The sequence below is a fragment of the Polistes fuscatus genome, unplaced genomic scaffold (genome assembly GCF_010416935.1).
Source record: "Polistes fuscatus isolate 324 unplaced genomic scaffold, CU_Pfus_HIC Scaffold6, whole genome shotgun sequence".
Classification (NCBI taxonomy): Eukaryota; Metazoa; Arthropoda; class Insecta; order Hymenoptera; family Vespidae; genus Polistes; species Polistes fuscatus.
In genome coordinates, this window is record NW_025113140.1 from 13,048,360 (window position 1) to 13,063,168 (window position 14,809).

The following is a 14,809-nucleotide window of genomic DNA, read 5'->3' on the forward strand; positions in this document are numbered from 1 at the left end:
TTTTAGCTCAACGATTTATGAAAGAAATATTCTATCTAACTGATAGCGCATCATACGTTGCGCACGTTCACCCTGCCGGAAAACAACGGCTCCATAATGAATCTCTCTCGTGCATCTGTTTCAACGATTATTATTATTGGAGCATGTAAATTATATTCATTTTCTCTTTCTCTTTCTCTCTCTCTCTCTCTCACTCTCTACTCGATTATTTTTTGAAGTTATACTTCTTTTTTGTTAAATAATTAAATAATAATAATTAGTAGCTTATCTTCTCATACTTCCAATCCTCCCCATTTTTACCTATATATATTATATATAGGTTACGCTATATATATATTTATAAAATTAAATAAATAAATGAATAAAAATATAATAATAAAAGAAAAATAATCTCTCGGCTTACATTAGCGAATATTATCGATCATCAAACAGGGAGGGAGGAACAGGTTTCTTTATCAACTATATTCTATGTAAAAATAAAAGTAATAATAATAATAATAATAATAATAATAATAATAATAATAATAATAATAATAATAATAATATGTAATCATTGTGATAGTTAATCTGTAATTAATTATAAAAATATCGGGAGTGTGGCATAAAAGACTGGAAACGTATCGTGCAATGTGAATGTTGTTGTTTTTTTCTTGAAGTTATTTTTGAGGTTATTGAGGTTATACTTGTTTTACAATAACATAAGTACACACACCAGTTTTTTTAATGTACTTTTCTATTTCTACGATATTCTTCCTACTTGTTCAATTAAACGTGTTATTCCACGTTTCACATAATTAATTTCAACGGAAAACGTTTACACGTGAACGTGTAGGATTTTGGTGGTGGTTTTTTTTTGTTCTTTTCTTCTTTTTTCTTGTATTGTTTTATCCAAACGCATTTATGCCAATAACACGGACCATTTTTGGATTTTCATCGGGTCAATCGAATTTGATATATGTGCCCATAATTATGAAAGTGGTTCTAAGTCAAAATTAAAAAAAAATCAGTTTATTAGTTATTTCACACCACATTATTTTAAACTAAATTAATTCAATATAATTTTCACGATATTGTCAAAAATGAACCGTTAGATAGTGTTTGTTATTTCAATATTATATAGAATTATTTAATGTTCAAATGTAATCCTTTAAATATCTCGAAACAAGAAATATATGACTTATATTTTATATTATCAATGGTTCTTGCATCGCTTATTATTATTATTATTCGCTACGTAATTTGTTCTAGCGAGAATAATATAATAGTCAGGTGTTAAACCAATCAAATAATAAAGGAACGTTATATAATAATTATATAGATGCTTGACAACAAAACTTGCCGTGTCATTAATATGTAACGATTTTCTATAACGCGGTATTTATCGTATTATTTGTTACACGTTGGATATTTATATAACGTATAGGCACATTCGATAAAATAATATAATAATAAATTACCATAGGAATATACGTGTTATTCAAAAAATAATTCGAGTTGTTTTCCGGAATTTAATCTTGTTCCTCCTCTCCTTCCCTTCATTGTTTGTCATTATAGTCCACAGATACGCAGAAAAATACGCATAACTCGTATATCGTTCGGTTTATAAACAAAAACAAAAATAATAATAATAATCTTTCTAACGAATGTTCGTTTAATTTTTCATCCTTGTCTTTACGTTTACAAAATAAATTGATCGAACATTACGATTATTCAAATATTTGTAAGGATCGAACTCTCGTTATATAATTTATTCCTAGTTGATCCTAGTTGATGTTCAGAGTCTTTTACATATTATTACGAAGACATACATTCTTATATTTTTAAAAAATAAACTATACTTAACATTTACGCATCGTTATATCCTAAAACTGTTATATTCAAACACGTAATCAAAACAATACTGATTCAATCTAGATTTGTGTCTAATAGTCTAGGTATCCTCCAACTTCCAATTTTCCTGTGACACTTTTATTAATAATTTTATTGTTGGACGCGATAAACAACTAATTGACATAAATAATATATATTATATTAAAAAAAAAAATATCAAATTTTCTTTTCAAACTTAACGAAACTCGTAGTAGTTAAAAAATTGTAAAAAAAGGAAAATATTCAAACAGTATTATAGAAATAATGGAACGTATTTTTCGAGTTTAACATCGATAGATGAGTTGGATCGATATTATTCGGTCGTGATCAAAAGGGCTAACTTGTTCCTTGGGTTAATTATTACGCGATCGATTATTCGTAGTCTATTATCATCGCATTCATCGGCTCGCATACATACACACATACATACATACATACATATATACATACGAACGAACGAACAGCAAATGATTTTTCGACAACGTTTCCAAGCACCTGCGTCCGACGCGAGACATCGTTTTAAACCGCTAACGCTTTCGTACAAATGAGAGAGAGAAAGAGAGAGAACGAGGGAGAGAAAGAGAAAGAGAGAGAGAGAGAGAGAGAGAGAAAACAAAGTATGGCAGATTGCTGCACATGCCGAAACAAGCTGACAATAATTCCACGCGTTTTTCATTTTTGTTTTCACATGCGTCCGATATATCAAAGGAGAAGATAGAAACTGATATACAGTATCACACATTTGTAGTTATGTGTTGTATGTATATGTGTGTGTGTGTGTGTGTGTAGATACACATGATAAAATTCACACTAAACACGAACGAATAACCGTTGATCGTCATTGTCCCATTTCCGGAAAAAAAAAAGAAAGAAGATATCGTCGAGCAAATTTAATTCACACTGGCGTGGCAACGATTGGTTAAATATTCTATGTCGTGTTCACCGTTTCGCTGGCTATTCCTATCGATGTGTCCCGAGCGACGGGTTTGATAATAGTGAGAGGTAGGTAACGTTTGAAAAACAAAAAGAAGAAAGAAAAAAAAAGAAACAGTAAAGGGGTATATATAAAAAAACAAAAACGAGAGGACCAAAAGTGTGGGTGGAAAAAATTGATGCGAAAGAAAACGGGAAAAAAAATAGGTAGAAATTTTGTGTTGTTTAACAATATTATTATATTCGAGGAAACAAAAGAATACAACTCGAAATTTAATTTAAATTGTTTTTATTTTGTTGTTTATATATATATGAAATTTATTTGAGGAGGCGTGTTAGATTCGGGCGTTAATACCGAAAGATATAAATTTTTCGGATAAATAATTCTTGATAAGGGTTTAACACGGTCCACGAGTTAAAGATAAGAAGATATAACTATGTTCTATCTATCTATCTTTCGTAGCTTGCTCGATAAGGATTATCTTGGATTGAACTAGTAGTTGTAGTCGTTTATTGGTCAGCCGATCCTCTAATAAGTAATAACAGTCAATATTAATCGGACGGAGAAACGTGTGAACAACGACGCATGCCAGCTCAACGAATAATTCGAAATTGTGATAAGTAGATTAAATAAAATATTTATCTCTCTCAATTGTCAGCGAATATTGTTCTTATCATATATATAGAGTTTAAACGTTAATTTGTAATTTTATTTAACAGATATTTGATGAAAAATAACGATCACACGTATGATCGTGAAATAAAACGAAATAATTTTCGATTAAAAATAATCTCTGTGATGCTCGTCTTGAAATAATTTATTCATACGATATTATTATCATTCATATTTATTTAACATTTAAATGAACACTTAAATCAACCTTCGAGAACGTAATTATTAATTTGACAAAAGATATTTGATATTAAAATTTTGTATTTTAAAGGATCGTTAAAGATTTAACAAAAAGAGGAGGGACCACTTTCCAATCGGTTTTTTTTAAAACAATGAGACCACCACAGAAGGATGTCTATGTTTTAAAGGAAACAAAGCTACAACACAGCACGCTCAGATATATCTCGTAAGATCAAAGGACGTCAGTCGCACACTCTCTTATCTTTGAATTCGTTCTATCTTGTCGTCTTCGTTGTAATATATGTAATAGGAAGGTAAAACAAGGAGACCTTTCAGCAGACCTTACTAGGATTTAACTTAACTACCCCTCGTCATTTTCACAAAGACTCCTCACAGACAAAACAGATGCATCGCGTGCATGCCACATCATCTGCACGAAGTCATAGTACGAATTGGACCGTTTATTTTGAAACTAGTGGTGCAAGTACATTTTCTGTTTATTAAAGGTTTGCATTTCTTCCGGAAGGAAGATATTGTAGCTCTAAGTGATTATAAAGAATTTCGATCAAGATATTACACTTACTTCATTGATAGAGACATTCAGCGTGATTTATGATTTATGATTTGCATTTAATTATAAATTTTTATTTTTAACATTATTTTTGATGTTTTGAGCCGATATTACTATTATACAACTATTATACTTTTATCTACTTTCAGTGCGTTACAATTACAATGATAAGTTTAATAATGATTAAATAAATTTATTTTCTGTTTTGTTTCATTTATATATATTATTACATTGTAATTAATGGCCTTTGGGAAGCTTAGGCTCTAGGGTCAATAAAATATAATTAAATAAATAAATAAATAAATATTGTAGTCAATTGAAAAATATTCATTAATTATGATGTCAAGTCTGTAGCTAATGTTTCTATTAATTTTTTCGATATGTAATTTGATTAAGCTAATTTAATTAAAATAATAAATATTTACAGGCTGCAAAAATGAACTTACACCACTTGCAAAATAAACGATCCAATTTTTACCAAACATTTATGTCAAATTTTCCTCTTCTTGTTAATAGAAATTTTCTCTTTTTCTAACAAGAATATTTAGCTTTTACCTTGTTAGCTCTCAGAAAAATGGATAAAATAAGACAAACAAAAAGTATAGTAGATAACATTCGTCCAACGATGAGAAGAAAAGACGCGTCCATTGGGAACACCCGTCGACCTTTTTCGAATCTTCTTCAGAGGAAAGAACGAGTCTCGAATATAGATGAGCATAGTCGGCATTTTTATATCTTATCTCTTTCGTCTCTACCTACCACCTACCTATATACGTTTTTACCTTCTGCTCGGTTGCTCTTCGAATTTACTTTTTCCCTCTCTCAAATCTGGACGCCATTTTTTTCCCGTTAACGTAACACCATTCGCTATTTCCCACCTTTAACTTCTACAACGATCAAAAATAATAATATGTCATTTTTTATTTGATTTTATTTGATTTTATTTTACGGGATAAACTCGTTAACACAAAATTTACAAAAAAAGGTCGGATAATAAGAAATAAATATTGTTAGAAAAAAAAAAAAATATAATTAAAGAAAAAGAAAATAAAGATAGTTACAGAAGTAAAACGCGTTTTATGTCATAATATTATATCGATTTCGAATTACCCCTGGGTGACTACTTGAAATCAGATCTAGAAAAGTAGTAGACATTTGGCGTACGCTACGAATCTTGTTCAAGTACCGATGAAAACGTTCAAAATCGTTCGATATCAAAAAAGGAAAATAATAATCCTCGTATCAGTCGTTTGTCTCGAATATCGATACGGAAACGTTCGCGTTCCGTTCAAATGGATTATTTATTGCCAAGAAAAATGATGTAGCATCGTTTCGAAAGTATGAAACGTTAAAGGATCTGTAACACGTTTCTGATACATGTGTTTCTTGGCTAACATAAGTTCCTGCTTCGCGCTATAACTGACAAGGAATATTAGAAGATTCGACTTTTGCGATTATTTTATATTCATCCGCTCACCCCCTATTTTTATTTTTCTAAGTTAAGACTTCCTTAGTATCGTTGTGATTTGAAACTCGACGAAACGAAAAAGTGACACCGAAATGAGAACAAACATTTACATCTATAGGTCATCCACGAGAATTGAATCAAATCCCAGCAGAAGTATCGCGAATTCTTCAAAATGATTACAATCGCAAATTCTAATGATTCTAATGCAAATTTTGCATCGGATACAGCGCTCCCTTTGATGGAGTTCCTTGCCACCAAATTAAATTGAAAAATATGAAACAGTCGCATTGAATCGGCAACAAAATCGAAAACAGCAATTGACGGCTGTATTTCAAAAATATATTGATCAAATCCAAACCAAAGCATTTATTTCATACTTTAATTAACTTAAGCCACACGTGTCATTTGTTCAAAATTGAAAACTTGGTTGAGTCTGTATAAAATGTAAACCTTCGTCTCATTTTCAAGTTCAGTTTTTTGAAGGTTTCACTTCTACCCCACGTGTAAACTGCACGCGCGTGTATTTTTTTGTTTTTATTATTTTTACATAATGGTACATAATAAATACCCATCGTATAAAAGAAAAATATGTCACGAGAGCATGCAAAACACGTTTTCCTTATGCGAACACGTTTCCACTCTTATTCTTCAAAAACCACCAAGATATTCGTTCCTACCTACACATGAATAATACACGTATCTTCAAATTTTCAATCTTCCAACGTTCTAATTCTACTCTTGAGAATTTTCTTCACTTTTCTTTACTTTTCTATTCTTTACTTTTCTTTTCTTATCTTTTTTCTTCTTTACTTTACTTTTTATTTGTTTTTTTTTTCAAATCCTTTGAAATCGTCCAAAAGTTTTTGCTCGTTTTACTTCGATACTAAAATCGAGGGAAATTGGAACGAACGAACGAACGAACGAACTGAATTCTGCGATTTGAAAACGATGAAGAGAAAAGAGAAAATAGAAAGAGATAACAAAGAATCGGATAGGTGGAAAAAGGGTGTGGGCTTGGGGATGGGTAGGGGGTTAGTAGTAATTAACGGACTCAACTACCGCAGTGCTTTTCTAGGAAACTTCAAGTTCAATTAGAAATTCAATCTCGCGGTCGTTGTTTAGGTTCACGGTGTAATTTCAATCCAGTCCCGCGAGTATTTCGAGCGCGTATTCAAACCTCACATCTGTCAACACCGTAACATCTGGTCTTTCTATTCATAAACGTGTAAATATCGGGGACATCGATAAAAGCGATATTCAATGCAGGCGGTGGGGGGTGGGGGTTAGATAAAGATGAAGACAAATATTTTCAACCATTCACAATTCGTTTTCTTTCTTTCCTATCATTTTTCTCCATCCACGGACAATCGATTTATTTCTTATTTTTTTTTATTTTTTAAATGAAAAGATAAAAGATAACATTGTGATACTCTTAAGAATGACAATGTGTTGCAAGCTCAAAAAACAAAAAGTAAAAAGTAAAGAAAAGGAAATACGAACATGAGTAAAATGAGAAAGAAGGAAAACAGCCAAAGCTAGTCAACGAATTTCTTATACTTAAGCGGAAGACTTTTTCATGATGATCTAGAAAAAGAGGAAGAAGTTTTCTTCTCTTTCTATTTAAGGTTTCTCTTAAAGCAAAAGCACAGAATACTTTGGACTTTTGACATTCTTAATAACGTAACTATCAAGCGTGACAGTCTCTCTTCAGTTCGTAAACTCGTAAACTCGCTTGGTATTTCAAAAGAGCAAACGAGAAACATCTACTTCCAACAAAAGATTCTCTTTCTTCCTCTCTCTCTCTCTCGGTCGTCTGTAAATTCGTGGTTAGTATCTTCGCACAGAATAAAAAAGACAAAAAATAAAAGAAATATATTAGTAGGGAACAAAAGCTTTGAACGATGATATTACGAGTCTCGATTTAAAACCGAATTATGATAATCGCATGAAAAGTATATTCCGAGGAGACTGTTGAAAAAAGAAAAAGAAAAAGAAATGGAAAAAAGAAAGAAAAATAAAAACATTTTCATTTTCTTTCCGTTCCCTTTTTTTCCCTCGTTAACTCCGTTATCTTTCTTTGTTCGCATCAATGAACGTGTCACTCCTTTCATATGAATCTTCAAAGGTGTATATATATATATGTATATGTATATATACTTAGGTATATACCAACGTATCAGCAGTTCGTAGTAACTTCAATGTTTCAACTTCTCGATGAAAGAGGAGAAAAGGCTGCCTCGAGGGAAATAAAACGCGCAGGGCTAGAAAGAATCTTCTCCTTTTTCTGACATCTAACTTTTTTTTTACGAATTGTCGTTTGTTCTTTTTGGTAAAATCGACTGTGTAGCTTTTCAACGTTGTTACTTTTTCGATAAGAGAATAGCAAAGATCTTCTTCAAAAGAAAATAATTCAATGGTGCGTATTAAACAAATATATTCATACATCTTACCATATCTACGTTTGTGTAAAGTTATTGAAAAATATTTCAAATATACTATATTACATATATATATATATATATATATATATATCAAGAATATATAATTACAGAAACGAAAGGATAATATATAAATTACGTATCAAAAATAAAATTAAATTAAATGTTACGCCTGCCACCTACGTTTACGTAAAGTAATTGACAAATATTTGAAATATACTAAGAATACGTTATTACACAAAGAAAGAAAGATAATAAATTTCGTGTAAAGAAATAAAGTAAAAAATAATAATAAAAATAATAAGAAATAAAGTAAAAATATTTCAAATATACTAAATTACATTAACAATACGTTATTACAGAAACAAGGATAATACATCTCATGTCAGAAATAAAATTAAGTAAAATTGGCTGACCTAGATATATAACTGTGAGATTCGCGTTAATCATTGTCTATCTATCTCTCTTTCTCTCTCACACAGACATGCGCGTGCACACATATAAATATACACTCGTATCGCCATGTAACACACGTCTCTGACATTACTGCATGTTATATTCGAACGCGTTTCACATGGCTCATTAGAGTACCACGCATGAACGTTGTTAATCCAACGCTTGTCGTAACTTGACCGTAAACGCGTGAAATCACGATTTTATCACAAGGACAAGCAGATGTTACGGCAAACGTCTGAAGGCATCTTTTCCCTTTGCTCTGCTAACCTCTAACTCTCTGTGATTAATTAATTAAACAATTCTACGTGCTACACAACAGTATCTTCTTATCTGTTTGGTTTTAGAATCAACTATAACAGAGAGAGAGAGAAAGAGAGAGAGAGAGAGAGAGAGAGAGAGAGAGAGAGAAACAAATTTCGTGTCAAGAAATAAAGGATAAAAATAAGTCCTACACCTTACGTTAACAAAAAGTAATTAAAAAATATTTGAAATATACCAAATCACATTAAAAATACGTTATTAAAAAAGCGAAAATAACAAATTTCGTGTTCAGAAATAAAGTTAATTTCAAAGAAGAAGAGATAGAGAGAGAAAAATATTCGTAGATGATACTCTTCTTTGATCTTTTCTCTGTCGTTCTTACTGTTTATCCGTTTCTCAATCCCTTCTTTTTTCTGAGATTCTATCTTCTATTCTCTCTCTGAGTTAAAAATTCGTCAAGAAGAAGAAGTAGAAGAAGAATAAAAAAAAGAAAAAGAAACTTCGTAGACGTTTCTTTTTATTTTTACGTTCACAGACTCGGAATACGAAGAGGAACAAACGCCAAGATATAGGCCGGACTCTTTGGCAAGTCTCTGTCGTGCAACAAGATTCACAGAGGCCGAGCTTAAGAGGATATATCGTGGCTTCAAGGCCGAATGCCCCACGGGAGTCGTCAGAGAGGAAACTTTCAAGTGCATCTACTCGCAATTCTTTCCGCAAGGAGGTGAGTAGTAGTTATCTTGTTGAGCCTTTTTTCCCTTTTAAGGCGGCTTCTTCCATTTTACTTATCTCGAGTTTAAAGTTAATCGCCTTTGTCAGGTAAAATCGATATCACAAGTATATATCTATTAGTTTGTAACGAGTTTATTACTTAAAAAACTAATTTAATCGGATATTCATTTCAAGATTGAACGTATTTATCTACTGAATTATAGTATTTTAACAATGTTATAATTGCAAGCAATAACAAATAATTATTCGGTTATTCGGTATATTACTTGGTTCAACAAACATCGTATCAGTTCTACTTACAATTAGTGTCTAATAAATTCCTATTCTTCTTCGTATTGTCTTCTACGCATTATTTGATCATTTATTTATAATATGCATAGATGTGTGTGTTTATTATTCTATTATAAGATATAATTATTATATACATATACATATATATATATAAAATTTATTACAGAAAGTCGAATGAAAAGATAGAAGGTAAAATAAAAAATATAAAACGAGAAACATTTTGACGACTTTCACGACCAATTGAAAATTCTTTGGTTTACTCTAACAGAGTTAAGAAAAAAAAATTATTTCGTTTAGGGTCGATCATTTAGCAAGTGGAACTTTTTTGTTAAAAGGAAATTCATTGAAAAAAAAAAAAAAAAAATAGAAAAAGGGACACCAACGGGGTTGATTCTCCTCCGTCTTCATTCCGAGCGGATACTATGCATTATTTACAAAAGGGGAAAGGAAAAGCGTTGTTTCTCAAAGCGCGTGCCTGAATAATCGCAATGTGCTCGGGGCAAGGGAAAAGGGAAAGGGAAAGGGAAAGGGAAAAGAGGAAAGAAGAGAAAAGAAGAGAAGTTCCAACAGAGCAACAGCAGCAGCAGCTTGTGTATTCTTTGTTTATTCGTTCCTTCGATCGGTTAAGGCAACAGAAATGTGTTTTTAAGTCGCAACCTTTCTCTACTTCGAGACAAAGAACAATTTATCTCGTTTTAAATCAAATTTATCTCCCCCTTTTTATCTTTCTTCTCTCGAATAATAATAACTTGAACTGATCTACATACATATATAAACCGATCTTTAAAATAAATTATTTATTCGTAACTGCGTGCATTCGAATTTTTTTAACGATTATTATTCACCTCGTGTACTTGCTTTTTTAATGTTCGACGGTAAAAATCTAAACATGACGACAACGATGACGGTTTTCTCTTCTTCTTCTTCTTCTTCCCTTTGTAAGATTTAGATGAATTATTTGTTTAATATTCTTGTATTTAATATTTTCATACAAAACAATTTTCTACGAAAGTTCGAATAATATATCGAAACCCCTCAACGATGATATAACCGAGAAATATATTTTCTTTCATTCGCAAGCAACAATAAAATAAAATAATGTCGTCGTTGAGTTCAACGATAGAAATTCAAAAGATGCAACAAAATTCCGCGAAGGTAATCGTAACTTTGACGCTCTGTTTTTCTTCTTTTCTTTCTTACTTTTTTTTCCAATTTTTGTTCTTTTATTTCGAATAGATGGATAGAAAAGGAAAAAGTATATAGCATAGGTGAAAGAAAAAATTCGTAAAAACAGCGTTAAAAACGTTCTTCTCTTCGTTCGTTTTTAAACGAAAAGCACATAGGAAAAGGGAAAATAATGGAATGTCGTAGAGCACATTGCTAAAATTACATTGCGGCGTAGCTTAGCGACACGGTGGTGCCATTGCGTTTAGCTATCGTACGAAATATACTATAATATGGGGGGAAACGGAGTGGCAGGGAAGGAAGGAGGAGGGGTAGCACGAAAATGTGTGGAAAATTCGTAACAAACGAGAATAGGAGAGTTACGTTCCAAATTTTCTCCTGATTAACGAATATTTATAGTACACCGCGTAGATACATACGTGTATTGGTAATCGTCAACTCTGCCATATAAATTAAATTCATTTATCGGTTTTCTCCCCCTCTCTCTCTCTCTCTTTTTCTCACACTCATCGTAAGGATGGTAATTAAACGCATGTCACTTTGGTGATTTGTAATTTACGAGAAAAATTATACCCTACATGTTCTACGAAATTCTTCGATGGAATGTGCAAAAAATAAAGGTAGAAGGAATTGAATAATCAAACGTGGAGAACATTTATTGAATTATTTTGTAAAACGGATAAAAATAATATATTGTTTAATTGTCTTATATAAAAATAATAATAATAATAATAATAATAATAATAATAATAATAATAATAATAATAATAATAATAATAATAATAATAATAATAATAATAATAATAATAATAATAAATAATAATAATAATAATAATAATAATAATAATAATAATAATAATAATAATAATAATAATAATAATAATATAATAATATATAATATATAATAATATAATAATATCATATATTATTTGATTTATATGATAATTTATATCATATAAATTATATCAGTAATGACATCATTGTTGATGCAACCAATTAAAAATAAACTGTTACCAATAAATAAAAAAAAAAGACAAGAAAAGAATTGCACGAATCGAATCAGAGGTAGGAATTTTTAAAGACAAAATCCACATTTTGCCAGCACGTTTTGATTAAAAAATAAATTTCAAAGTTAATTGAAAGAGAAATGTTACTTCTTCCATTGTCTTCGCGTAACACTGCTTAATTATCCTTTTTCTTTCATATTTAAATCTCTCTCTCTCTCTCTCTTTTTCTTCAGAGATAGAAATAATTTTTGACAAGACGAGTAGAAAAGAGTAAGTTTCGTTACGCTTATGTTAAACGTCACTAACAGCAGCAGAAGCGGTAAAAGCAAAAGCAGCAAAAGTAAAAGCAGAAACAGAAGCAAAAGCGGAAACGGAAGTAACAGACCCGTTTGTTCCCAGCTTTTATTAACCGTGTTCTTTTTCTACGCACGGTTACCGTAGTATCATTACACGAAAAATCTTGCCGAAAAATTCGGTAGACCATAAAGAGAAAAGAAAGAAAAAAAGGAAAGAAAAAAGCACAACCCTCTTTTACGGAGGGTAAAATCCGCGTAAGAAAAAAGAACATTTCTTTGCTACTTATCTCTCTGTAACCATCCCGAAAACGATTGAGAAAAGGAAAAAGGAGAGAAAGAAAAAGGGAAGAGAATGTTTGATAATACGCGAAAGAAAATTTATTATATACTCGAGAAAACTGGCTTGAGATACACGCGTGTGCATACACACACACACATACACACACACGCGCGTCACAAACGTACACGTATAGAAAAGCATAGAAATGGAAAATAAGAGGACATTACCGAAAAGATTACAATCGAATAGATGAATTATGTTCTCCCGTTAAGTTTCATAGTAAATCATGAAAATAGGTAACGGTAATATCATCTCCACAATGGTTTTCATTTATTCAACCAAAAAATCTATATATCCCTTCAAACAGGTAAAACGCGTTTTGCTAAGGCACAAATGTGTCAAAAAAATGAATGATTTTGTTGAAAGCTAAAGAAAGAAGAATGAGAAAAGAAGATAAATCTATCGTCGAGTCTAAATTCTCGACTAATGCGTTATCGAACTTTTTTTTTTTATAAGAGTTCTTCTTCCTCCTTGATTTTTCCTATCGTATTTTCCTCTTACAAATTATTCTCCAGGTATAAACTGGATAAGAACGATAAATTTGTCAAAAATGAGAAGGGGGGATGAAAAGTAGAATAAAAACCATGTCACATACGTCATCGTCTCTCTCTCTCTCTCTCTCTCTCTCTCTCTCTCTCTCTCTTAATCGAAAACTCGTCAGGCGTGGAGGATGGAACGGGAGGGGGGGGGAATCTACCTAAGAGCGTTAAATCGGTATTTTTCCAACGTGAAATCCCGGACTGTTACTGAGAATTATTTGATCCGTAATGTTTCTCGCACCCTCCTTCTCCTTCCCTATCCCTACCCCACCACCATTCGATAAAGAAAGATATCGCCGGAAGGGTTGAGGTGAAGTGGGGTGGGGTGAGGAGGAAATGGCGAACTTTTACGCGACCTTGCATAAATTTTCTTTTAGTACGTTAGCTCGGTTGTAGTTGGTGTCTCTTTGCTTCCTTTGAACCATATTCTGTGGAATAAATTAAACGCAACGTATCGACCCCCCCCACCCAAGCAATATTACGAACTCGACTTTCTCCACAGCCCCCTCTCCTCCTCTCCTCCTCTCCCTATTTCTACATTTTCCTTTGCGGAACTTAATTTCTTCCTCTTGTAACTCGTTGGAAGAAGGTTTGCGATATTTCCGAGCAAGAACATATTCTTCTCTTTTAAACTCTCTCTCTTTGTCTGTGTTTGTTTGTTTCTTTATTTATTTATTTATTTATTTGTTAATTTATCTATCCATCTCTAGCGGTTTAATAATACTTTTCTTGCGAGAACCATTTGAAATATTAGCGGCATTTACTTTATTTTTCCTTTTGTTCTTTTTTTTTTTTTCTATACATATATATTTCATTCGTAAATTGAATAACGTTTGGAAAGTTAAAAATTAAATTGCGAATTTATTTATCGTTCAATTATCCTAACACTCGACATAACTTTTCGTTTTATTCGTCGTACTTGTGCGTCCCTTTGTTGGTTTGTTTGTTTTTTTTTTCTAATATAGATAAAATTAATTAATAAATTCGATGTACAAAAAAAAGAAATATCTTTGCCCCTTTTCAATTCGATAATAGCTTTTGTGGGAAATTTTCTTCGTGAATTCAATATTATTCGTTCGATGAAAAACATTATCATGAAATAATTTATTTAATTTATTAATTATTAAGCTTACGTCTATTTAATTGTAAATATGTATTTATATGTATGTACGTATCGATCTTAAATAGGTAAAGAAAATCGATATGATCAGACCGTACTCTTGTTGTGGTGGTTCTTCCGTTTATCCTTTTTTCCTTCCTTATTTCCTGTAAAGAAAATGAGAAATTCTAGAATAGCCAAAGTTCACCTCTCGACACTTCTATTCTAGCCACGTCGGCCAACCCCTTAACTTGTTTTTTCAGGGACTCCGTTATTTCCTCCTGGGATCATAAAGATGGAAAGTAATTTTCTGTTCAGACACCAAACGACAACTGTAATATTCCGCATGAGTTGATACGCGATTCTTAAAAGAATTATTAACTTTGTCAGGTTAATCCACTTTGTGACTTTTGTTCAATCTCTTAAGAAAGAAAATAAAAGGGGAAAAGTATTAAGAAAAAAAAAATAAAA

At 31.5% G+C, this 14,809-nt stretch overlaps 1 protein-coding gene across 1 annotated transcript in view; it reads left to right on the forward strand.

Annotated features, from left to right (window-relative positions):
* LOC122523496 (Kv channel-interacting protein 4) overlaps positions 1-14,809 on the forward strand; it is a gene marked incomplete at its 5' end in the record, with an annotated part of 35,189 nt that overhangs the window by 2,858 nt on the left and 17,522 nt on the right. The window contains one exon of the mRNA XM_043645265.1: positions 9,385-9,573. Within this exon, the coding sequence (XP_043501200.1) occupies positions 9,385-9,573 (189 nt within the window). The remainder of the gene's footprint in view (positions 1-9,384; positions 9,574-14,809) is intronic.